The sequence below is a fragment of the Nicotiana sylvestris genome, chromosome 3 (genome assembly GCF_000393655.2).
Source record: "Nicotiana sylvestris chromosome 3, ASM39365v2, whole genome shotgun sequence".
NCBI classification, from domain to species: Eukaryota; Viridiplantae; Streptophyta; class Magnoliopsida; order Solanales; family Solanaceae; genus Nicotiana; species Nicotiana sylvestris.
Window position 1 is genome coordinate 748472 of NC_091059.1, and position 26981 is coordinate 775452.

The following is a 26981-nucleotide window of genomic DNA, read 5'->3' on the forward strand; positions in this document are numbered from 1 at the left end:
AAGATGATCAGAAAGGGCTATATTTATCACTTAGTTTGGGTTCAAGATGTGGAAGTAGAGTCACCAACCATTCAGTCCATCCCTGTGGTGAATGAGTTTTCCGATATTTTTCCCGATGAACTTTGGGGTCTCCCGCCAGAGCAAGAAATTGAGTTTCTATTGACCTACTACCAGATACACACCCAATATCTATTCCTCCCTATAGAGTGGCCCCCGTAGAGCTGAAAGAATTGAAAGAACAATTAAAGGACTTACTTGAAAAAGGCTTTATCAGACCTAGTACATCATCGTAGGGAGCACCTATTTTGTTTGTGAGAAAGAAAAATGGTTCCTTACGAATGTGTATTGATTATAGGCAGTTGAATAAGGTGACGATCAAGAATAAGTACTCGCTCCCGAGAATTGATGATTTATTTGATCAGTTGCAAGGTGCTAAGTGTTTTTCAAATATAGACTTGAGGTCCGAGTACCATCAGGTAAGGGCTAAGGATGAAGATATTCCGAAGACAGCATTTAGGACTAGATATGGGCACTTTGAGTTTCGGGTTATGTCGTTTGGTCTGACCAATGCCCCAGCAGTATTTATGGATTTGATGAACCGTGTGTTCAAGCCTTTCTTAGATTTGTTCATAATTGTATTTATTGACGATATATTGGTGTATTCTCGTTCAGAGGATGAGAATGTTGGTCATCTGCGTACTGTGCTCAGAGTTCTACAAGAAGGGAAGTTGTATGCAAAATATTCTAAATGTGAATTCTGGTTGAACTCCTTAACTTACCATGGGCATATCATTTTAGGTGAAGGAACCGGGTGGATACACAAAATATTGAGGAAGTAAAGGCTTGGCCTAGGCCCACAACACCGACAGAGGTTCGTAGCTTTCTTGGTTTGGCAGGTTATTACAGGAGATTTGTGGAAGGATTTTCTTCCCTTTCAGCACCTTTAACAAGGTTGACTTAGAAGGGATCAAAGTTTCAATGGGCTGATGCTTATGAACGGAGTTTCCAGGTATTAAAGGACATATTAACTTCAATACTGGTTCTAAGGCTCCCAAAAGGGACCGATGGTTATGTTATCTATTGCGACGCTTCAAGCATTGGATTGGATTGTGTGTTGATGCAGCATGGTAAGGTTGTGGCTTATGCTTCTAGACAACTAAGAAAGCATGAGAAGCACTACCCGACCCACGATTTAGAGTTAGCTACGGTGATTCATGCACTAAAGATGTGGAGGCACTACTTGTATGGCATTCATATTGATATCTATACGGACTATAGGAGCCTCCAATACATCTTCAAGCAAAAGGAATTGAATCTTCGTCAAAGGAGATGGTTGGAGATACTTAAAGACTATGATGTTGATATTTTATACCATCCGGGGAAGGCGAATGTAGTAGCCGATGCCCTCAGCCGTAGATCTATGGGTAGCTTGTCGTATTTACGGCTAGAAAAGAGGGGGATAGCCCATGAGGTTCATCATCTAGCTAGTCTTGGAGTTCGGTTACTGGACTCAGGTGACATTGGAATTACTCTTCAAGATACGGCAATATCCTCTTTAGTAACTAAAGTAAAGGAACGTCAGTACGAGGATCCTGTGTTAGTTCATTATAGGGATACCACCCTTCAAAAGGAGAAGATGCCATTTGAAATTACAGAAGATTGGGTCCTCAGATATCATGGACGATTATTTGTACCTAATGTTGCAGGGCTGCGTCGGCAGGTTATAGGGGAAACTCACTCTTCTCATTATTCTATACATCCAGGAGCAACAAAGATGTATCATGACATTAGGGAAGTATATTGGTGGGAAGGAATGAAAAAGGATATAGCAAAATTTGTTGCTCAGTGTCCTAACTGTCAGCAGGTTAAGATTGAGCATCAAAAACCCGGTGGATTATTGTAGGCTATGGAGTTTTAGACTTGGAAATGGGAAGTAATCAATATGGATTTCATCGTAGGATTACCTCGTTCCCAGTATAAGTTCAATTAGATATGGGTGGTTATTGATAGGTTTACGAAGTCAACCCATTTTCTGCGTGTCAAAACTACATATTCCTCAGAGGATTATGCAAGGCTTTATATTAAGGAGATAGTACGACTACATGGTGTCCCTGTATCTATTATCTCAGATAGAGGAGCTCAATTTATAGCTAACTTCTGGAGGTCCTTCCAGAAAAGACTGGGGACTCAATTAAGTCTTAGTACAATATTTCATCCCCAGTCAGACGGACAGACTGAGCGTACTATTCAAACACTGGAGAATATATTACGAGCTTGTGTAATAGACTTCAAAGGTAGCTGGGATGATCATCTGCCGCTTATTGAGTTCGCATATAATAATAGTTACCATTCCAGTATTCAGATGGCTCCATATGAAGCTCTTTATGGACGGACGTGTAGGTCTCCTATAGGGTGGTTGGATGTTGGAGAATCTAAATTACATGGGCCAAACTGTGATGACCCGGCCAGTCGTCTCATGAGTTATCGCTCCGTTTTTCCCCCATTTCATCTTCTCTACACTTCGTTATCCGTATTCTATGTGATCGGGTTGATTAGTTTGAGTTCGTAGAGGATTTTGGTAAGAAATAAGACACTTAGTCTCTTTTAAGAAGGCTTAAGTTGGAAAAGTCAACCGGACGTTGACTTATTGTTAGAAGGCTCGGATGTGAGTTCCAATGTTTCGGTTAGCTTCGGGAGGTGATTTTTGACTTAGGAGCGCGACCGGAATGGATTTTGGAGTTGTAGAGAAGATTTAGGCTTGAATTGGTGAAGTTGATAGTTTGGCGATTTCCGGTTGATAGGCGAGATTTTGATATAGGGGTCGGAAAGGAATTTTGAGAGTTATTGTAGCTTCGTTGTGTCATTTGGGATGTGTGTACAAAATTTCAGGTCATTCGGGTGAGATTTGATAGACTTTTGATCGAAAGCATAATTTAAGAGTTCTTGAAGTTCTTAGGCTTGAATCCCCTGTTAAATTGGTAATTTGATGTTGCTCTGAGCGTCCCGAGGTTTTGAACAAGTTTGAACGATGTCATGGGATGTGTTGGTGCAATTTTTTTGGAATTCCAGGAGTTCCGGGTAGGTTTCGAGATGTTTTAGGCCAAAATCATAGTTGTAGCAGGTCCAGAAGGGTTGCAGGCCTCGGAACTCACCCGCGCGGACTGCACAAAAGGAAGTACGGCTGCGGTATGTGTTGTGCGGACCGCACAAAATGAAGTGCGGACGCGGTGGTTTTGTGCGGGCCACGGTGGTTTTGTGTGGGCTGTGGTGGTTTTGTGCGGACCGCGGTGCTTTTGCGGGGACCGCGGTGGTTCTGTGCGGACCGCGGAGGCTGAAATCTGAGGAGTACTCTATAAATACGAGGTTTTGGGTTTTATTTAATATTTTGACTTAGAGAGCTCGGATTTTGGCAATATTTTCGAAGGTTTTTTAAAAGATTCATTGGGGTAAGTGATTCTAACTCAGATTTGGCTAGAGTACATGAATCTATCATTGAATTCATCATTTAATTCATGATTTGGGATGAAATTTGGGAAGAAAATTGTGAAACCTTTCAAAAATATAAAATGATGATTTGAAGGACCAAATGATATCGAAATTGGATAAGTTTGGTATGGTTAGACTCGTGAGGGTATGAGGATTCTAAAAATGTAAATTTTACTCAATTTCGAGACGTGGGCCCGGGGCTCGGGTTTTGCTAATTTCGGGATTTTTGATATTTTTCGAATGTTTTTGCTTGGGCCTTTTTCCCTTAGTATATTGTGACGTATTCGTTCTGATTTTGGATAGATTCGACGTGCGTGGAGGTCAATTCGAGAGGCAAAGGCATCGCGAGCTAGAGAATTAGTCGGTTCGAGGTGAGTAATGATTGTAAATGATGTCCTGAGGGTTTGAGACCCCGGATTGCACATCGTAGTGCTATATTGAGGTGAGACACGCACTGGATGATAAGCGTGGGATATTTTACTACTAGGGATTGTGACTTGGTCCGTCCCAATTGATGATTTTTACCGTGTATTTGACTAAAAGTTTATTTGTTATCATCATGATTTGGGCTGATTGCCATATTTGGGCTTCGTGCCAACTATCTGAACCCTTTGGGGATTTTGACTGATTTTCCTCGCTATACTTGTTAAAAATCATATCCTCAGTCATGTTTCTATCTGTTTTAAACGATTCGAGCTGGTTTTATCGTACTATTCCTACATGAAAGGAATTTGTGGGCTGAGATCCCTATCTCCTGTTATTGTGCCCGAGAGGCTGTAAGGTTAATAACTGAGAGGGGTTGAGAACCCAATGGTAAGGATATTATATATGTTATGGATCGGTCTGCACGCCGCAGCAATACTTATATGGATCGGGATGCACACCGCAGCAATATAGCGTTTGGGCTGTAGGAGCCCCTCCGGAGTCTGCACACCCCTAGTGAGCGTAGTCGACTATCTATATGGATCGGTCTAAACGCCGCAACGATGTACGGATCGGGCTGCACGCCGCAACGGTTATTCTGATTGTTGTTATTATCATAAATACATGGGTCGAGAGCTGAGAATGAGCACTAGTGATGAGAGTGAGCCCGAGGAGCTGATATTGTTCTGAGTGATTGATACTGTGCCCGAGGGGCAGATTTCTACTCGTTATTTACCTGCCAAATTACCTGTTTTACCTGATTTAAAGAGATTTCACTTGACTTCCTCACCGATTTACTACTTTACGTGATTTTTATTGCTTTGATATAGAATTGCTTTATGCCTTACGTGTTTTCATGCTTTCAGCCATTATTTATAATTATTACTCACTGAGTCGGAGTACTCACATTACTCCTTGCACCCTGTGTGCAGATTCAGGCATCACAGAGTCCGCTCTTGAGTGTTGATCCTCCCACTCCAAGTAGTGATTCGGAGACTATAAGGTAGTTGTTGGCATCCCCAGCCCCGTGCCTCCCTTATCTTATCATTTTCATGTTCTTAGAACTATTGTATCCGGATTTCTAGTTGCTCATAACTTGTGACACCCCAGTTTGGGCTATGTCGGAATGGTTCTTACTGAGGTTATCGTTAATCCCGCAAATTATGGATATTATATCATGCTTTAGAACTATTTATGATATTTAACTGTTTAAAAGAGGTGTTCTATTTGGTCTGGCTGGCCTTGTCTTCACGAGAGGCGCCATCACAACCGGGTTTGGGAATTGGGTCATGACACAAATCTGGTTCTGCGGGCCATAGAAAAAGTAAAATTGATCCGGGATCGACTATTGACAGCTCAGGGTTATCAAAAGTCATATTCTGACGTGCAGCGATGAGATTTAGAGTTCGGGGTTGCTGACTGAGTATTCTTAAAGGTGTCACCTATGAAGGGTGTGATGAGGTTTGGCAAGAAAGGCAAACTTAGCCCACGGTATATTGGGCCTTATAGGATCATTCGGAGATTGGGCCGAGTAGCTTATGAGTTAGAATGGCCCTCAGAACTGGAGTCTGTCCATCCGATTTTTCACGTATCTATGTTATGAAAGTGCATTGGCGATCCTACCCGAGTGGTGCCCACGAATGATGTACAGATTACAGAAGACTTATCATACGAGGAAGTTCCGGTTGCCATCCTAGACCGACAAATCCGCAAGTTGCGGAATAAGGAGGTAGCCTCCGTAAAAGTACTTTGGAGAAATAACAATGTGGAAAAAATGACTAGGGAGGCCGAGGAAAACATTAAGTCTAGATATCCCTACTTATTTCCTCCTTCAGAGAAAGGTTCGACTGAGACATCATGACCATAAGGTACGTGTATAAATTCTTGTGTCAGATATTATCGTTGGTCATGTGAGACCATTATCGTTATTCATAATTATGGTCTTGTGTGTCGTTAGATTATTAAGCTTCAACAGGAAGAGTTGGTAGTGGTGTTATTACAAGGCGACCCTGCCGAAAGTTACATAGATCACGAGGAGTTGAATATTCGAGGACGAATGTTTCTAAGAGGGGAAGGATGTTACATCTTGCGTTTTCGTACGTTAAGTTTTGTCTTCGGTAAATTGACGTAGACTCGGGGATGAGATCATCTTGACGTTAATGTACTTACGGTATTTATAACAAGCGATAAATAAGTGTTATGAAGGATAAAGGGGTACACGGATTAAAGAAAACGGGTTTCATTGAAAGTGTTTCCAATTTGGAATAAAATACGGGCCGAGCGATAATACCCGATAATTATGAACTAGTACCATGAAAGATATCATATGACTACGGTAGTATTGTTGACAACCAATTTTGGCCCTCCTTTTCCTAATCTATTTCTCTATGCTTCCTAATTCTTAATAATTTACTAAATATATTTATCCAAAATATTTGTTATATATTTTTTTTCTAGCCTCAAGATGTTTAAAATAAAGTACAATTATTAGCCTTAATATAATTTAGCATATTAATTTATTGTTACTATATCGTTATTATTTTAGTTACTTAATCACCATCATATTATGCTATTGCATCGTAGTAATTAATACATGTATTGTTTGCCAATTATAATTTAGTTCTCTATTTTCTATTCTATATAAATGCATACGTACTAAATATTATTTTTATAACAATGTAATATAATATATTTTATTATAAATTATTAGAATTATGGAAGCATAGTAAAATTTAAAGTGAAAAGGGACTTTAAATCTAAATTGGATCATCTTGATAAAGTCCAATATTATTTAAAATGGGGCCAATTCTTATAATACATATTCTAGATTTTCTGACCAAAAGAGGAAAAAATCAGATCAAAACAGCCCAAATCGGAGGCCCATATCTACCAGCCCATCTACTCTATTCTACCTCCATGTAGGCGCCATATAAGATCCATGTCAGCAACACCTAGGCTACCAACAACTAAAAACACATGCCTAACACACTATCTCCTCATCCTTTCACACTTTGACCCCACATCTTGCCATATGAATTCATCAGATCAAGTCATTTTTAAATTAATGGTCAAGATCAAATTTCTCCTATCTTCTAAAGAATTCCAAAATAATTGCTAGCAATTATTTATTTTATTGTTTATTTTTTTAATTAAGTTCCATCCCTTTTCCTCTCCCATGTCACTTTCAATCTCTGCCATTTTGACTTTTCCTCCATTTTTTGGCCAATTCTTGATTTTCAAATCCCTGTGTGTTGGAGCATATCCCACCATTTTCGGGTGTAACCTGAAGCATATCACTCAAGAATCCCGAAGATCGAATCCATATAAAAAAAGTTTCAATGTTAAAATTCAAACGGATCCATTTGATTTCTTTTGAAATCTGAACTTTCATGTTCCCGCTCAAAGGAACCAAGAACCTTAATTTTACACCTATAAATACCAGAATTTGTGGCTATTTTCAGCATGTTGGACGCCCCCTCCTACACCGTTCGGTTGACTTCTCATAGTTTATTTTTGTCTTTACTCTATTAAAAATCTAGCTTTAATCCTCTCTACCTCTTGGTCTTTGTTGTCCTATAGCCATAAAAGAGCCTTCATTTTGTTTGTGTCGGAGTTCGATGATTATCTGAAGTAGTCAAATCCGAGGTCGAAAATAGTAGATTTAGTTGACATGCCCCAGTTCCTGCACCACAAAAGGTCAATGACTGAATTTTTTCTTCTCTCTCTGTCTTCAAAGTTTTAAAATGGCTGTATGTTCTTTTGAATGAGTTTTAGTTGGTGCTTGTTAAAATCATGAATTTGAGCCAACTCGTTTAGAAGCCATGGAGTTATAGATATCTTGTTAAATCAAAATAAAAGTCCAATAAAGTATGAATAGGCTTATGGCAGTTAATACATTAGTAGTTGATGAAATGGCCTTTTATTTTATGTATGTTATAATTTTCTCTTTTCTTTTGTCAAAATTACGTTGTTGCATTTTGTCTAGCATGTACCAAATTTCGCTCTTCACTCCACGCATTAAAGTTACAGCTTCTACTCTCTCTTTTCATGTCTCAAAATATATTCCAAGTTTTATTATTTTTTTTAGAGTAAATGCAACAGAAAATATATTGTTAGAAATTAACTATTTGGGTGCTTAGTATAAATATTTTCATGTTTAGCAATAAGTTTTAAAAGTGGTTTGCTTCATTGAGCTTGTGTCTAAAAAAATAATAAGATTTAAGACCTTTTATATAGATACTACAAGTATAAAAGTCACTGCCTTAAGATAACCTTTCAAATTATTTTCCTTTCCTTATTGTTACTATTGAGTGTGGCATTAGTAGAGCATGTGCTAAGAAAGCATGTACTAACAAAGGATATTATTTGTCTTACAAAAGTCTGCTCTGCTTTGTCATTCCTTTTTTTTTTAAAAGCATACTACTAGGACTTTAATATCCAATTTTTAAGACATAAGATGGAAGTAGGACCATATTGTTCTAAGTTTTAATAATCATGTTGGCTATATTAATCTGTTTCATCTTTAGATTTCTGTTAATTCAATATTTAGACTAAGAAGATATGCCTAAACTTAGATATTAAAGAAGTTGTTGGTATAAGATTACTCAAAAAAAAATTTAAAAGGAAATATTTGTTTTATGTGAGCTAACAATCCTGCTATACGTTTAGAATCCGATTCAAAGTTTACTCTTCTTTTATATATCTCAGTTTATTGTCAATATCTTTATTTCTAATTCTCATATTTTCTTTTTTGTTTGACATATTCACTTGGAGCAATATGAGTCTTAATGCAAGACTCAACCCATACCTTGCACGGAGTCATTACTATTGAGCCTTAGACTATGATGGACATCTAGAAGAAGAATAAGCAAAAGCTTGGGGTCGCTTATGGCGGACTTCGTGATTTACATTTTACTCTATTTCAAATTTTTAATTAATTTGATTATATTCCTTTGATTAGTTTAGTTCTATACTTAACTTGGGATTGTTGATTTACTTTGACCTCTTCACTTAGTGTTCTCACTTAGTTATTGGCAAATATTATCTATTTTATTTAATAGTGCTCTTAATTTTTTTTTTTGAAGAACCTTTAAGCTTCAGGTTTCTATTATATAAGTTCGGAATTGAATCATTTTTAAAACAAAAGACGCACTTCGATTGAAATTGACAAATTATTTTCTATAACATCATAAAAAATATGAATATTTTTTCTAAAAAAATGCAAAAAAAATAAACGTGATTGTTTTGTTGGTAAACGTCTTTTTTTAAAGGTTATGATGATTTTTCACCTTGATTCTTTTTGAAGATAAGCAAAGCAAAAGGCACCCTTTTTTTATATTTTAATCATCAGCCAATGTCTTTCCCAAATGACTATACCCTTTCAAATTTATATATGATATTAACTAGTTATAAGCTTTGTTTACGTAATAATATTCTTCAAAAGTTTATTAAGGATTGTAAGCTATATTTTGTTAAAATACCTCAAATAATTTTTTTTCATATTTTTATACAACTTATTAACCTGAGCTTGGTCGGTTAACCGTTATTAACGGATGTTAAAAGATGCTTTACAAATCCTTCCTTTTAGAATATTTAAAACCCTAACTTAGAATCTTTAGGTTAAGACCATAAGATAGAGTTTGACTTAATCTTTAAAAATAGGTGTCCTAATTCACCTTAGAATAATTAGGTGGCGACTCTCTTTGATTAATTAAACCCTTAGAATTACCAATATGTTATATTCTAGTTTGACCCGTGTTACAATAGGGTATAACAGCTTGGCGACTCTGCTGGGGAGAAGATGTGTCAGCTTGGCAACTCTGCTGGGGATTTTAGGTTTTAAACCATAACAAACTTAGGTTAATGAAAATGGCTTTTGTATTTTGTGAATGTTTTTGTTTGTTGCCTTATTTGAAAATGTGCTACTTCTTGTAAAATGTAAATACTATCTTTTATAAACTGTCATTCCATTTTCACTTCCTCCACTTTTGGAAACTTCACACTGAGCACACACCCAGCGGTTACGTGGTTTGCGGCCGTGCACTTTTTCAAAAATACCTTTTAGGGGAAAATTTGTGGGTGAGTCGATCAGCGGTGCAATCGACAGTCACATCTTTCCACTCTCAAGTTGTCCACTTGGGAAAAGACCAGTCTAGAAAACCCATTCTTAGCCGACCTAGGATAGAGCTAAACCAAATCCCTTCTTAGGGGCATGCATCACGCAACCTTAGGAGGCTTAATACCCTAGGTGTATTAAGTCCATTAGTTAGCCTTATCTAAATGTCCAATCGGGTTTATAACCTCGAGTGACACCTATTCATCCTTTATGTGCATTATTTGAAAGATAAACACAGTGATTATGTGGACCATTTACTCCTAAAAGGGGAAAACATGTAGGATTAACCTTTTCTGTAATGCAGGAAATCATGAATCAAGTTGTTTACCCAAAGATTGGCATGGTGTTGGACATCCCTCCCAAACTAAAGGCATGGTGGAGAAACTTAGGAGAGACTGCACAGTCCAAAGTACGAAAGAAGCTGGGTCACCTACCATTACTTATGGAAGTTACAGCATGTAGGGAAATTATTGAAGCATCAGTCACCTTTTGGGATGAAGAAAAAGTCTTATTCAGATTTGGGGAAAATGAGATAACACCATTGTTAGAAGAAATTGGAGGCTTCATAGAGAATGTGAGTTTGTTATGGAAAGGCAGACATTCTTGGCAAAGCGCTGGCATGATTATTCCAAAAAATCCCTCGATAAAAGAGTTCCTTGAAAAGTTTGGTTTTGAGAAAGAAATTGGACTAGATAATTTGAAAGAATCCAAGATACCCCTGGACTATCTATTCGACATCTTTGGATGTTCAGATGCTTTTCTACGACATCGAGAGATGTTCTCCTCACATGCTTCTTGGAGCGAAAAGAGGGTATTCGTTTTTTCGGTTTGTTTCTTCGGACTCCTAGTATTTCCCCGAGGAGCAAAACAGGAGATTTATACCCGACTTGTCATGGTTACTGATGCATTATTTAATGGCATTGATGGAAAGCCATATACCATAGTGCCAATGGTTGTTGCAGATATATATCGAGCTTTGGGCCTTTGCAAGAAGGGATTTAAATATTTTGAGGGATGTAATTTGTTGCTGCAGTTGTGGTTTATGGGGCATCTCCAAAAGATCAATGGAAGCCAAGAGCTTTACAAGCAAAATGGTGCTAATCACATCATGTCATACGCGATCCCAGTGGTTGCATTCAAGCATCCAAATAGTGTTAAAGGATGGGGCAAGTTACTTAGCAAGCTAAATGACACCACGATTCAATGGATGTTTTCTTGGTATCCTTCTGAGAATTTTGTAATCCGTGGAAAAATGCTACCTTACCTGGTTCTCATCGGGCTTTGAGGACTTCAGCCATATGCTCTATTACGAGTTATGAGACAAGCCGTAAGAACGCAAGTCATACCGCAAGTTGATAACATGGATCATTATCTAATCGACTATGATAATGATAAGATTCATTTTGCGAAGGAAATTCTCAGGATGTGGAGAAACAAGAGAGCTGTAGTCAAGGATACAATCGCACCAGATAGGTATCAAGCTGGATGTGATACTTTTTACTTAGAATGGTTACGCGCCAACCTTGAAGGTTCTGTCACAAAAGGAATTAACATGGGAGGTCGAATCAAAGATAAAGCAGCCGAAGCAAAAATCAAGTATCGTTGGCTGAAAAGAAAGGTGCCCGAGTTTGAAGCAAAGCACAGGGAACAACATGAGAAGGACAACAAAGAGATTGAAATGTTGAGACAATGAGAGGAAATGCAGAAGCAACAAATAGAAATGTGGAAATAGCAAGCTGTGAAAATGGAGCAAGGACTCAAAAGTTTGGATGGAGACCTCGAGGAGCAATCCATAGAATGCTATTGCCGAGGACTCAATGAAGGAGGAAAGTTAGCCATGGTTTACCTTGTGAAGAATTGCCATAAAATCGACGAGGCAATAAGAGCAGCGAAGAGGCTAAGGGGAAATGGAGAACCATCCTGAGTCAATTAGATTAGAACTATATTGTAATCTTTATTTTAATTAAGGCTATGCCATTGTAATCGTTTTAGACTAAGGCGATGTTGGTATTCAATGAAAGTTCATTAAGGAGCAATGGAATGATATATAATGGTGTGTTTATCTCTCAAATTTTTGCTAGGCCTACCTCTGGCACAAAGAGGTCCCGTGCATACCAGGAAACGCTTAACATTGCTTGACTTGTTTGTATTATTACGTGATTTGTTTGTTATGTGATATACTTGCTTTTATATCTAATCACCACTTACTAACATTTTCTTTTATTTCCTTTTTAAAGGTTTTCTATTTTATTACTCCCCAAGGTTGATTTGTGTTGACTGTGAACTGGCTGAACACCCATACTTCACGAGATCCAAGGCACGAGCATCTACCAACATGACTAGTTCAAACACATCTAATATGACAGGCTTGGGACTTGTCACCATTCAAAGAGACGAACCTGAGGCTTCGGAAGGACGGGAGGTTACCCTTCGTGATGAGCACATCGCCCAGCTGTCGCAACAAGTGGCTAACCTGCAAGGTGAAATTGAAAGGCTTCGGAACCTTACCAATCTTTCTATCAGCCTCAACACACCACTTCCTGAAGAAAGGACAAACGCACATATCCCCCCATCTTTCCCATCTTTTGACTCACCTATCCCGGAACACCTTCCACCAAACCCTCCTCTTCACAACTACAAGCCAACATCCACTAATGCACATGCTAACCCGCAACAAGCCAACCCATCGACTTTCAACACATCATATGTTTCCCAACCACTACTAGCCCAAAGCACCCCGCTCACTCAAAACCACCATGTAACCCAACACCTACCGATGGCACACGTTGCTATTCCTAACATGCAGCATGTGCCGTCGGTATATGCAGTGGAAGCACAACCTTTTACTACCCCTATGCCTCACCAACTTCACCCTGAAATGTATCAGTATCAGGAAGCAGAAAAAGAAGTAAGAGACAAAGCCGACGAGTATATGGCGAAGGAGATCCGTGAGTTAAAGGAAGCATTCAAAAGTCTGAAAACCATTAGGAGTATGGAAGGTTTGGAATATGAGGATCTATGTGTCCATCCCGATGTCGATTTACTCGCAGGATATAAAGTACCAAAATTTGACATGTTTGATAGAAAAGGAAATCCACGAGCTCATTTGAGGTTGTATTGTGATAAGTTAGTTGGAGTGGAAAAGGATGAAGCTATCATGATGAAACTTTTTATAAGGAGTCTTACAAGGGAAGCCCTTGATTGGTACACAAGTCAAGACCCACAGAAATGGCGCAACTGGAGAGTTATGGCACAAGAATTCATGGACAGATTCAGATTTAACACAGAGACCAACCTAGATAGATTCTATTTGATGACGTTGAAGAAGAAAACAACAGAATCCTTTAGAGAGTATGCCATGATATGGAGGGCAGAAGCAGCAAGAGTCCAACCCCCGATGGGAGAGGATGAGATGACAACTAACTTTATTCGATCTCAAACGGATGCAACATACTATGAGAGATTGATAAGCATGCTAGGGCAGAAATTCTCGGAAGTTGTTAGGATGAGAGACGTTATAGAGGAAGGTCTCAAATCTAGAAAGATTACAAACTTGGCAGCACTACAAGCAATGAGTAAGGCAATCCAATCAGGAACTATTGGAGGAGCAAGTAAGAAGAAGGAGAAAGAAGTATCTGCCGTTATGACCATCCAAGACCGCAGGCCCAACCAAATATTAACCGACCAAAACCCGTTACCCCAGCCTTCATACTATAGCCCATACACCCAAACTCCTCAACCTTATTACCAGCCTTCGCCCATTCCCTATCCTGTTTATAATGCCCAACCAAACTATTATCCACCCCGAGCACCCACACACCTGAATCCATCATATTACCAACCCACATATCCATCTCAACCCCGCTACCAATCACAAAATCGTCCAAATGCACCTAGACCTCGCCCGAGCTTTGAAAGAAAACTAGCCAAAACCTATACTCCCCTAGCTGAACCTTTAGCCCAGTTGTATGAAAGGTTGAAAGCCGCAAGAGTACTCCAACCAGTCCCAGGAAGAGTTCCTAACCCTCTCCCAGAATGGTATGATGGGACCAAGCATTGTGCATATCACTCTAGTGTGACTGGACATGACACAAAAAATTGCCTTACTCTCAAATATAAGATTGAAGAGTTGATCAAAGCAGGAACCATTCAGCTTAAGGGAGCTCCCCCGAATGTGAACAACAACCCTCTTCCAAATCACGATGATACTGGTATTAACATGATATCTACCGATGAAGATTGGAATTTGGAAGGAACAATTGTACCAATTGAAGACGAGAAAAAGGCTGTGTCATCTACCTTCATTGCTCCTGTCATCACAGTGCAAGTGCGAGCACCAATTGAGGTAGAAGTACTCCCTCCGAAACCCAAGATCATGGCACTAGTTGCTCATACACCCTCATTTAGAACCAAAGTAGTTCCTTGGGACTATCAGTCTGATGTAAGGAACAAAGGAAAGGTAAAATTAGTTGTAGAAGTTGTTGCTGCAGGTATGACGAGATCCGGTTGGTGTTATGTTCCTGAAGAAGCATCACGAGAAGCTTCAAGTAAGGATAACAACCAGAAGAAGTCCGTGACAGAAGCTGAAGCAGAAGAGTTTTGGAGAAAAATGCAATGTAGCGGATACTCTGTTGTAGACCAACTGAAGAAGACGCCGGCTCAAATTTCCCTCATGTCATTATTAATGAGTTCCGATAGCCACAGGAATGCTTTGGTAAAATTACTTAATGAAGCATATGTTCTAGCCGAGACAACTAGTGAACATTTGGAAACTATGGTAGCCCAAATTCTAAAAGCCCACAAGATTTCTTTTCACGAGGATGAATTGCCCCCTGAAGGTCTAAGTCACAACAAAGCATTGCATCTCACTGTCAAGTGCAGGGATAAGTGTGTTTCTAGGGTTTTGATCGATATTTGTTCTGCACTCAATATGTGTCCTATCAGTAACCTCAAAGCTTTGGGAACTGCCATTGGAAAAGTTCGTGAAAGTCGTGTGAATATTAGAGCTTTTGATGGAGCGCAAAGGAGCGCTATTGGTGAAATTGACTTAGCATTACAAATTGGGCCTGTAGAGTTTGTCATTGAATTTCAAGTGTTAGACATATCTGCTACTTATAATTTGTTGTTGGGAAGGTCGTGGATTCACATGGCTGGTGCAGTCCCTTCCACTTTGCACCAGAACGTGAAGTTTGTGTGGAATCACCAGGAAGTTGTGATTCATGGAGAAGCAAACAACCTCATTTACCTCAGGAATTCAATCCCTATCATTGAAAGTGTGGAGAGGCTGGATGGAGCCACTTTCCACATTGAAGAAATTGTGACTATTACTCGAGGTAAAGAGATAAAGTTGCCAAGTGTGTTCGTGATAGTGGCATCAGAAATGTTGAAGAATGGTTTCGATCTTGGTCGAGGACTTGGAGCAAGGTTGCATGGAATAGTGGAGCCAATTCAGTTACCGGGGCAGAACAACACTTTTGACCTAGGATACGAACCCACTCCAAAAGAAGTTTCGGAGGCTCGCCTCAAAAAGAAAAGTGACATTGTCCTATCCCGCTGCTGGGCCAGTCATTTCCCAAGACAGTTACTATTCATGAGCTAGATGAAGATGCTGAAGACGACCTCGTTGAAGGAATCAGGGACCTATTCATTGCCGATTGCAATATGATTCTGAAAGATTGCTCTGAGACGCCAACTATTTGGGATGCCGCACCTGGAGATGTTTTGAACAATTGGACTTGTACCCTGTCCCCGGTTCGCCGGGAGTCTTGGTAGATGGATTGTATTAGTACTTTTTAAGCAACATGATTCAAAATTGAGGCTTGAATCGTGTCAATGATTTTTATGTTGTTTGCCTCAATCTTTTGGAAGCTTAAATGCAAAATCTGAATATGCTTTTTCGTTTTACATTTAAATTTTTTTTATCTTTATTAATTTTCTTTCTTTTTTATTTTATTTTTCAGCAAACAAATTAATAAAAATGCTGACACCGTGAATGTGACATGCAATGAAATAAGTGAACAAAATAACAAGCAAGATCTTGAAGAATATGAAGAAGATGTGCCGCCTGCGGAATTAACTAAAGAACTTGAGCAGTTTGAGAACAAGTCAAAACCAAATTCGGACGAAACAGAGCTTATAAATTTGGGGAATTCAAAGTCTATAAAAGAAACAAGAATTAATGTCCATTTGACACCTTCAAAAAAAGAGAAATATGTGGATCTTCTGAGAGAATACGTCGATGTGTTCGCTTAGTCGTATGACGACATGCCTGGTTTAAGCACTAATATTGTTTCCCATAAGTTGCCAACGAATCCATCTTGTCCCCCGATATAGCAAAAAACAAGAAAATTCAAAACGGACTTAAGTTTGAAGATCAAAGAAGAAGTCTCCAAGCAATTTAAGGCAAATGTCGTCTGAGTCATGAAGTACCCCACCTGGTTGGCCAATATAGTACCAGTACCAAAGAAGGATGGGAGGATCAGAATATGTATGGATTATCGGGATCTCAACAAGGCTAGTCCAAAGGATGTTTTCCCACTTCCAAATATTCACATACTCATGATAATTGTGCAAAGCATGAGTTGCAGTCATTCGTTGATTGCTTTGCCGGTTACCACCAGATTTTGATGGATGATGATGATGCTGAGAAGATAGCGTTTATCACACCTTGGGGGTTGTATTGTTATCGGATGATGCCTTTTGGACTCAAGAATGCAGGTGTTATATACATGAGAGCTATGACAACTATTTTTCATGACTTGATCCATAAAGAGATTGAGGTCTATATGGATGATGTCATCATCAAGTCACGGAAGAGTTCAGATCACTTGGTAGACCTGAAGAAGTTCTTTGATAGGTTGCGGCGATACAATTTGAAGTTGAATCCCGCAAAGTGTGCATTCGGAGTTCCAGCTAGAAAATTATTAGGTTTCATTATCAGTAGAAGGGGCGTAGAGTTGGATCCTTCAAAGATAAAGGCTATCCAAGACCTGCCACCTCCAAAGAATCGGAAGGACGTGATGAGCTTCCTTGGTCTCCTCAACTACATCAGTCGTTTCATAGCCCAATCAATAGTGATTTGTGAGCCGATATTCAAGATACTGAGGAAACATGCCACTACCAAATGGACAGAGGAATGTCAATGAGCTTTTGATATGATCAAGGAATATTTATCTAACCCACCGGTGCTGGTACCTCCGGAACCTAGAAGGTCGTTGTTGTTATACATGTCTGTATCAGATAATGCATTTGGATGTGTTTTGGGGCAACATGATGAAATTGGGAGGAAGGAGCAAGCTATATACTACTTGAGCAAGAAGTTCACACCATATGAAGCAAGATATACTTTGTTGGAACACACATATTGTGCCTTTACTTGGGTTGCACAAAAGTTGAGGCATTACTTGTCAGCATACACCACTTATCTCATTTCCAGAATGGACCCACTCAAGTATATCTTTCAGAAACCTATGCCTACAGGGAAGCTGGCAAAGTGGCAGATTTTGCTAAGTGAGTTTGACATCGTGTACGTTACTCAGAAGGCCATCAAAGGACAAGCTTTAGCTGACCACCTCGCAGAAAATCCTATGGATGAAGAATACAAGCCACTTAGGATGTACTTCCCAGATGAAGAAGTATTGTTCGCCGGAGAAGACCTTTTAGAAGCATATTCTGGTTGGAGAATGTACTTTGATGGAGCCGCAAACTTCAAAAGAGTCGGAATTGGAGCAGTACTAGTTTCAGAATCTGGACAACATTATCCAATCTCAGAGAAACTTCGATTTCCATGCACCAACAACATGGCGGAATATGAGGCTTGTATACTTGGGCTTAGAATGGCCGTTGATATAAACATCCAAGAGTTATTAGTTATAGGTGATTCATACTTGCTAATTCATCAAGTACAAGGTGAGTGTAATACAAAGAACACAAAAATCCTACCGTACTTACATTGTGTAAAGGATTTGTGTAAGAAGTTTATCAATGTGGACTTCAAGCATGTTCCAAGAGTTCAAAATGAGTTCGCAGATTCTTTAGCAACTGAACTGCATAGACCCCATCAAGGTGAATGTGCAGGATGAACCAGCTTACTGTTTCCATGTGGATGAAGATCCAGACGGAGAACCATGGTATTATGACATTAGTAGGTATCTCAAAACAAGGGATTACCCTAAAGGAGCAACCAGTACCCAGAAGAGAACGCTTAGGAGATTGGAAAATCACTTTTTCCTAAATGGTAAAATCCTATATAGGAGGACCCCAGATTTAGGACTGTTGCGGTGTGTAGATGCAAGGGAAGCAACCAAGCTGATTGAAGAGATACATGCATGAATATGTGGGCCTCACACGAATGGGTTTACTTTGGCAAAGAAAATTCTACGAGCAGGTTACTTTTGGATGACCATGGAAACAGATTGCATTTGTTTTGTACAGAAATGTCATCAGTATCAGATCCACGGTGATTTGATTCGAGTCCCACCAAATGAACTCAATGTGACGAGTTCTCCTTGGTCGTTTGCAGCTTGGGGCATGGATGTCACTGGCCTTATTGAGCCGGCCGCCTCTAATGGGCATAGATTTATCTTGGTAGCTATTAATTACTTTACAAAGTGGGTAGAAGCCTCTTTTTACAAGTCAGTTACAAATAAGGTGGTAGCAGATTTTGTCCGCAACAACATCGTTTGCCGATTTGGAATTCCTGAGTCAATCATTACCGATAATGGAGTCAATCTCAATAGTGACTTGATGCAAGAAATATGTGATAAGTTCAAGATGACTCACTGAAATTCCACTCCCTACCGACCTCAGATGAATGGATCCGTTGAAGCAGCCAACAAGAACATAAAGAAGATATTACGGAAGATGATTGATAATTACAGGCATTGGCATGAGAAGCTGTCATTTGCTCTCCTTGGATATCACACTACAGTCAGAACATCAACTGGGGCAACGCTTTATATTCTGGTCTGTAGAACTGAAGTCGTATTACCAGCAGAAGTTGCAATACCATCTTTGAGGGTCATCCAGGAAGCCGAGCTGAGCAATGCAGAATGGGTGAAGAATCGGTACGAACAACTAATGCTTATTGACGAAAAGAGAATGAATGCAGATTGTCATGGTCAACTCTATCAAAACAGGATGGCCAGAGCCTTCAACAAGAAAGTGAAACCACATTAGTTCAAACCGGGGCAACTGGTTTTGAAGCGCATATTCCCACACCAAAATGAAGCTAAAGGAAAGTTTGCACCAAATTGGCAAGGTTCGTACATGGTGCATCGAGTATTGACTGGAGGAGCACTGATTCTAGCAGAAATGGATGGAGAAGTGTGGCCCAAGCCCATCAACGCAGATGTAGTCAAGAGATACTACATCTAGAGGCATATCTAGCAACGCCTTTCTTTTTTATGAAATGCTTCTTAAATGTAAATGAACTACGTTTGACCTGATTCCCGTTTAAGAAGGGATACGTAGGCAGCCATGTGGATTCAGTATAAAATTCATTGTTCCCCCCAAGTTGGAAACTGGGGCAGTTTTTGAAAGCATCATCATGAGGAGGCATCAATCATCGACAAAATATGGTCAAACAAGATGAATACAGGAATTCAGATGAGGACGCTCACTTTGTTTCACAAAGCATGTCACAATGCAGAGTTCGACAACAATTTTATTTTTATAAAATCGTATATTTATGCATGTTTTATTTATTAAAATTTATTTTTCATCAAAATCTCTTAACTATTCGTTTGCCAAGATTCTGTATTGGGCGGAGGGTGCAATTCCAAACAAAGTTGGAAGCACAGTATTATTAAAGGCCAGAGCATCAAAGTCAACACAAATCAACCTCCCCCCAAACCTCACAATTTTTCTTTGAATGCAGATTTTCAAGATAGATAGATAGCGGAAGCAAAAAAAAAAATCAATAACGAGTATAATTACCAAGACCATTGGTCAAGCGGTTTGAATTTCTTTATATTATTTTATAGAAAACTACACCTACGGAACGATGATGACCCTGAGATTACAAGATTTTATTTTACACTAACGGTCATTACTCTTCATCCACTAACATTTGAATGCAAACTGCATCGTACATGGCTTTAAATATATTGCACATTGACTTCCAAATACACCGCACCATTGCTTTCAAATGCAGCACAAATGTACTCCACCACTGCTTTCAGATGCACTGCACCAATGCTTTAAATACATTGCACCATTGCTTGCAAAATGCACAACATAAATGTTTTCAAATGCACCGCACCATTTCTTTCAAATGCACCACAAATGCACTGCACCGCTGCTTTCAAATGCACTGCACAAATGCTTTCAAATACATTGCACCATTTCTTTCAAATGCATAACATAAATGCTTTCAAATGCACTGCACCATTGCTTTCAAAGGCACCGCAAATGCACTGCACAAATGCTTTCAAAAGTACTATATCATTGCTTGCAAACGCACAAAGCAAATGCTTTCAAATTCACCTAAAATGCATCATCATTTGGTTTAAATGCCTCATTTTCATCAATCATTGGCTTAAATGCCTCATTTTTATCATCATGCGGTTGAATGCTTCATTTTCTAATTCATCGTTGAATTTTATAATTTTTTATATCTCGCTTATTAAACAATTTTACCTAGTCTATTGAGCTTAGCAGGTTATATAGCACAACGTGAAACTCTATCTAAGCAGTGAACTGTGGCAGTTTGTTGGAAAGAAAATCAGACTCGCCAGCAAAGTCAAAGATCTACTTTCGGATTCCAATCTGCTTGATTACCAAAATCTTAATCAAAAATCTTTATTTTCGAAACATTTTCTTTCAATCATGACTCCCAGTGTTTAACACCCTTTGTCTCCATAATTTGACACCGGGGCAACATTTTAGGATCAACATCAATCGTTAGGTCCTACTCTATGGCAACATCAGTCTAGAACTATATACGACCTGATCCTCCTAAAACCCGAGGTATGTGGGCGATTCAGAAATCAGAGTTCGACCATAACTCTTTAAAATTTCTTTTCATTTCATAAGCTTTCCAAATTTCTTTTTTTATAATCCTTTCAACACTCTGATCCATACTTACAAGTCGGGAAAAAATTGTCCATTAAGTCAATATCTTTGCCCGAAGACTCTTTCATCGTCCACGATCAAAGAGGGGCAGTTGTTGACAACCAATTTTGGCCCTTCGTTTCCTAATCTATTTCTCTATGCTTCCTAATTCTTAATAATTTACTAAATATATTTATCCAAAATATTTGTTATATATTTTTTTTCTAGACTCAAGATGTTTAAAATAAAGTACAATTATTAGTGTCACACCTCCTTTTTGCGCGCCCCGCCCCGAAGGGTAAGAATGCGCGAGGGGAGTTTTTCCAATTTAAGTGACAATATTCGAAATGGGATTATTTATTTAATTCAGAGTCGCCACTTGGGAAAGGTTTGGCTTTTGGTGTCCCAAGTCACCGGTTTATCTTGAATCCCGAATCGAGGAAATTTTCGACTTTTCCAAATGAAGTCTGCGAACCAGAAATTCTAAGTAAGGAATTCTGTTGACCCGAGGGAAGGTGTTAGGCACCCTCGAATCCCGTGGTTCTAGCACGGTCGCTTAAATTATTATAATGGCTAATTACCTGATTTAAATACATGTTGTGACTTACGTGCTTTTATTAAGTTTAAACCGCTTTTATTATCATTTATTTTATAGAATTGCAATGTCGTGAAAATGTATCTCGAACCACGTCGCAATCAATGCACCCGTAATTGTTAAACACATTTCGACTCCGTTGAGATTCGGATTTGGGTCACATCAATGTGCACCCGTGTTTAAGAAGGTTAAATTATTAAAGGTGCGCCTAAAGCAACTAGCGCATTGTTATTTTGGGAAGGCCGTAAAATTCGCTAAACGGCCTGTCCCGAATTCTAAGTATTTTAATATAAACATTTAGAGGGCCCCGCAGCTTGTGCATTTTTGTTTGTCGAGGCTCGTCTCACTTTTATTTAAAAGGATAAACCTACAGTGACTACATTTTTATTATGTTCAGTCTAAAATAGAAGAAGAAAGATACATGTTAATTCAAGTATATGCTTTGGCCTAATTCTTATCAATTTCTGATTAATTATTTATAAAGTAAAAAAAATGTCATACTTTATGCGAAATGTTCTAATTTGACAAAGAAATTACATACGAGCTGACAAAATGCTATGCTTACATCCGAAACATTTCTTGAATTAAATTTAAACTAGACTCATTTAGGCTAGATTAAGGGAATTAACCACTAGGCATTATTACTAATGGGGATTCGAACGTGCTCCTATATACTGCCTAGCGGGTCCTGATAAAAGAAACTAAAATAAAACAGAACATCATTGTGTAAGGTGGAAGTATTCTATCCTATGCATATCATTATAGCTAAACAGGAATCCGGTCAGTCGCTATGTCAATTATCCGTACATTCTACGTACTGTACCATTACTCACCTCATACCAACAAACAACTATAAACTAAGATGCAAGAGGCTAAAACTCAGTTAAGTATTGACTAACTAATTTTTTTTGCTATTGAATTACACACTAATCAATTTATACAAAAGAAATCAATATACCATGAGCATTACAAACAGACATTTAAACTTCTTCAAACTCCTTTCATTTCATGCTTTCGAACTGTTACAGTTAACACCAACATGGGACTCGAAATGTGTACCTGAATACTGAAATGCAAAGAAGAAGTGGAAGCAAAAGGGTCAGCAGCAGCAGAAAGCAGAATAGCAGCAGCAACAACAAGCGAAGCAAGTAGAATCAAGAACCCAACTAGACCAAGTTCCAGAGTAAACCAACAGACAACCAGCAGACTCAATTGGATTTAGAAGAAATCAGTATTGAACAAACAGGTCAAGACTAGTGAAATCAAGACAACAGAGAAGAATGCAATTTCTAGTTTTGTCTGTCTGAGTTATCAAACAAAGTTCTTTTCCAGTTTTCTGTTTTTCAGAACTTCACTCTCCTAAAAGTGTTCCCTCTCAATTCACTCTGTTCTTATCAATGTCTGACTGTGTGTGTGTGTATATCAAAAAAAAATCCCCCTCTAAACTTATGGAAGTCCTCCTTTTATAAGCCTCAAATCAACCCTTTAACAGCCTATTTAGACCATCAGAACACCCTCCCATGTGCTGCCTTCTTTTCAGTTTCCACTTAACAATTAAATAAAAACAAACCCCCATGATATTCCCTGGCAGACTCACTTTTGAGTAATGTTTATTATTTCTGAAACTAAAGTAGAGTATGGGCAGCAGAATGTAGTCTGACAGCATATGCTGTCAAACTATTTTAATTCAAAAAGGGCCTTTATGCACATGTTGTGCACAAGTGCACATGCCATCAATTCAGATTACAATTACATACTACAACTTAGATTTCTGAAATCAAATTGACAATTATAAGTAACTAAACTCAGTTCCTAATTGATTCAAACAATGCTTAACAGAAGCAGGTCAATTGGTTATTGTTCGGACAATCGAAACTAATTAACGACATATGTCGACTTGACTATACTAATCATAACATGTACAATCGTAGTCAAAAATCAGACATTTAACAGTATCGAACACATGATTTGAATTGTACTGACTAAACAAAGTTGTACTCGAGGAATCAGTTGATCAGTCAAAGTTTGAAGTTCAATTGTTCGCACAGCACATACACATATACACATTATCAGTAACAAGTAGGAGAAAGACTTAATCAAACACAGAGGTTCAGGCAAGGTGGACAGGACACAGTTGGTAAAATTCAAAAACACGAATTAAAACAAAACATGAACAGACCTTTAATCAGCACATGGAATAAAGAAAAGAAAACAAAACAAAACTCACCTTAAATCCCGAAAAAATCAAAGAGCCTCAGGTTGGATTCGAACAGGCCTTTCTTAAGGCTGAACGGACTTTAATCGAAGTGTTTCTCAGATGAGAAACACTTCGATTAAGGTCCATTAGACCTTAATCTCTTTGGCTTAAATAGATACAGAACAGGCACGAGGAAACCTAGGGTTCAAAAAATCAGATCTGGGATTCGTGCTTCCCTGGTTAAATTCGGACCAAACCAAGCATGGTTTGGTCACGAGGGGGTCTGGGGACTGTCTGGTGTGAAGTTGAGGTCGATTGGTGTAAATCGGGTTCCGACTCGAATCTTCAAATGAAGATTCGAGAAGGTTGGAAGGGATTCGAACTAAACGGCCAACAGATCAATGTTCAGGGCGGTGAGGGGGTTCTATGGTGTTCAGGCGGAGGTCACCGGCGTTTATGCCGCCGGCTTTCATGGTGAAGAATACAGGGGCGGCTAGGGTTTGGAGGGGAAGGGGATGAGGACGAAGGTTGGGGTCTTGGATAGGGGGCAGGGTATGGTAGGAGGCTTATATATGGAATGGGTGGGTTGATCTCAGCCGTTGGATCAATGAAGATCAACGGCTTGGATCTGAAGGCTTAGAAGAGACGGTGTCGTTTCATCTAAACGGGGTTTGGGTTGGTCCGGGTGGAAATGGGTCGGGTTCATCATGGGTTATGGGGAAGTGATCTTGGCCGTAGGATGAGGAATGGATTAACGGCTGTGATTAAAAGGCCTCATACGACGTCGTTTAAGTAAAGGATTGGCCAGATCTGGGCCGTTCCTTTGAATCCATCAACGGCTCACAGAGATGGCGCATGTACGACGTCGTTTAGGCGTCTTGCAGAGGGCCTGGTGGGACTGGGTTGTTTTATTGGTTTTGGGCCTAATTTCATTTGAAATTATTGGCCCAAATCCAATATTTCCCTTTTTTTATAACTTAAAAATAAAATTCCTAAAAAATAAAAAATAAAATCATCCAATATTAATTAATACTCAAAAATAACAATTATCACTTGCATTGACATTTAATTATACTAAACACTTAATGGCAAAATACAATGAAGGATGCACACATTTTATTATATATTTTACGACATATATATTTTTTTTGTTTTTTTTTTGTTTGAATAAAACAATCGTGGGAAAATCACAAATAACTAACAACAAAAATGCCACGTAAAAATCCAACAAATGTACAGCAAGACCAATTGCTATTATTTGTTTCTTTTGGAGCGGTTGTTGCGTAAAACAAAAATCACGTGCTCACGGCTGCCCCTCTTTGTTCGGAAACACGAAGGGTTTTCGTGCAAAGATAAAGTGAGCGGATATGAGCGATTTTTGCCTATGGACTACTCCGTGTGAAGCATGTTTTGAAAGATCTGGCCGAATCTTTGCTTCAAAGATTTCCTACATATCCTGGGCTAAACAGGAATCAGGTCAATGTAGTTCGGGAAGTTCCGGTAGCTGGGACTACCATGGGACTGTAATGCTTGTTGTTACTGCTGTTGCTGTTGTTATCATTGCTTTACTGACCGCCTTATTACAACCAAAGAAATATTGAAACTGAACTAAATACTTATATGCATGTCAACTGCTAGTTACAAGATCCCTATCTATGATTCTTTTGCGACTTGATCTTGGGTCTTAGCTGATTTTGCTTGTAGACTTCGATCCGAACCTTGATGCTTGCGAGTTGTAGGTACTTGCTTATTCTTTGGGATGCTGAGCGAGGCGTGACTGGCAGAGTTCTGGATCTTAATCAAATGTTGGAGTCGATCCGCCTTCCATTTACTCCGATATCTCGGGACATCTTCTTTTTTTTATTTTTGTCTTTTTCTCATTTGATTCTGGGTTGAGACTCATTTCGTGGGTCGTTTCGATCCGTGTGGCTCGAGGTTAGACCTGCGGGAGAAAACAAACAGACGAACGAAATTTTCTGCCCCAGTTTCACTAGGAAAATTTCGTGAATTATTCGCTAGGAAGTTCATAAAATTGATTAAGGAAGATAAAAATGCTCAGTTCAGGGTTGGAGCCCTAATACCGACTAGCTGGGGAGAAGTTCAGTTTTAGAGTTGAAACTCTAATACCGACCAACTGGGGAGAAGTTCAGCTTAGGGTTTTAAAACCATAATGCTGATTAAGAGGAAAAGTTCAGTTCAGGGTTTAAAACCCTAATGCTGACTGAAGGAAAAAGGTTCAGTTTAGGGTTTTAAAACCCTAAGACTGACTGAAAGGAAAAAGTTCAGTTTAGGGTTTAAAACCCTAATGCTGACTAAAAGGAAAAATTCAGTTTAGGGTTTAAAACCCTAATGCTGGCTGAAAAGAAAAGTTCAGTTTAGGGTTTAAAACCCTAATGCTGACTAAAAGAAAAATTCAGTTTAGGGTTTAAAACCCTAATGCTGATTGCATGGAAAAGCTCAGTATAGGGTTTAAAACCCTAATGCTATCTGAAAGGAAAAGTTCAGTTTAGGGTTTATGATTGCATGGAAAAGCTCAGTATAGGGTTTAAAACCCTAATGCTGTCTGAAAGGAAAAGTTCAGTTTAGGGTTTAAAACCCTAATGCTGACTAAAAGGAAAATTCAGTTTAGGGTTTAAAACCCTAATGCTGACCAAAGGAAAAATTCAGTTTAGGGTTTAAAACCCTAATGCTGACTAAAGGAAAATTCAGTTTAGGGTTTAAAACCCTAATGCTGACCAAAGGGAAAATTCAGTTTAGGGTTTAAAACCCTAATGTTGATTGCATGGAAAAGCTCAGTTTAGGGTTTAAAACCCTAATGCTGGCTGAATGGAACAGTTCAGTTTAGGGTTTAAAACCCTAATGCTGACTAAAGGAAAAATTCAGTTTAGGGTTTAAAACCCTAATGCTGATTGCATGGAAAAGCTCAGTTTAGGGTTTAAAACCCTAATGCTGGCTGAATGGGAAAAGTTCAGTTTAGGGTTTAAAACCCTAATGCTGACTAAAAGGAAAATTCAGTTTAGGGTTTAAAACCCTAATGCTGATTGAAAGAAAAAAAAATCAGTTTAGGGTTTAAAACCCTAATGCTGATTGCATGGAAAAACTCAGTTTAGGGT

General features: G+C 38.9%; 3 protein-coding genes across 3 annotated transcripts; all 3 read left to right on the top strand.

The window, feature by feature from the left end:
- Nucleotides 1-12359: 12359 nt before the first annotated feature.
- Nucleotides 12360-17169, top strand: LOC104244273 (uncharacterized). Its single transcript, XM_070168512.1, has 3 exons — nucleotides 12360-15448; nucleotides 15985-16264; nucleotides 16612-17169. Exons 1-3 carry the CDS (start codon nucleotides 12360-12362, stop codon nucleotides 17167-17169), a joined length of 3927 nt encoding a protein of 1308 aa, XP_070024613.1.
- Nucleotides 17170-17250: 81 nt separating this feature from the next.
- LOC138886821 (uncharacterized) lies at nucleotides 17251-18355 on the top strand. Its single transcript, XM_070168513.1, has 2 exons — nucleotides 17251-17932; nucleotides 18078-18355. Exons 1-2 carry the CDS (start codon nucleotides 17251-17253, stop codon nucleotides 18353-18355), a joined length of 960 nt encoding a protein of 319 aa, XP_070024614.1.
- A 477-nt stretch (nucleotides 18356-18832) lies between these two features.
- LOC138886822 (uncharacterized) lies at nucleotides 18833-19201 on the top strand. Its single transcript, XM_070168514.1, has one exon. The coding sequence runs from the start codon at nucleotides 18833-18835 to the stop codon at nucleotides 19199-19201; it is 369 nt and encodes a 122-aa protein (XP_070024615.1).
- Nucleotides 19202-26981: the final 7780 nt, after the last annotated feature.

Bases quoted from the DNA above. Each gene is read 5' to 3' on its own strand.
- LOC138886822 (XM_070168514.1), top strand. From the start codon at position 18,833: ATGAATGGATCCGTTGAAGCAGCCAACAAGAACATAAAGAAGATATTA.
- LOC104244273 (XM_070168512.1), top strand. From the start codon at position 12,360: ATGACTAGTTCAAACACATCTAATATGACAGGCTTGGGACTTGTCACC. The intron at 15,449-15,984 runs GTTGCATGGAAT...TTTATTTTTCAG, and splicing joins GGTCGAGGACTTGGAGCAAG to CAAACAAATTAATAAAAATG. The intron at 16,265-16,611 runs GTGTTCGCTTAG...CATGAGTTGCAG, and splicing joins TTCTGAGAGAATACGTCGAT to TCATTCGTTGATTGCTTTGC.
- LOC138886821 (XM_070168513.1), top strand. From the start codon at position 17,251: ATGTCTGTATCAGATAATGCATTTGGATGTGTTTTGGGGCAACATGAT. The intron at 17,933-18,077 runs GTGAGTGTAATA...TGAACTGCATAG, and splicing joins GCTAATTCATCAAGTACAAG to ACCCCATCAAGGTGAATGTG.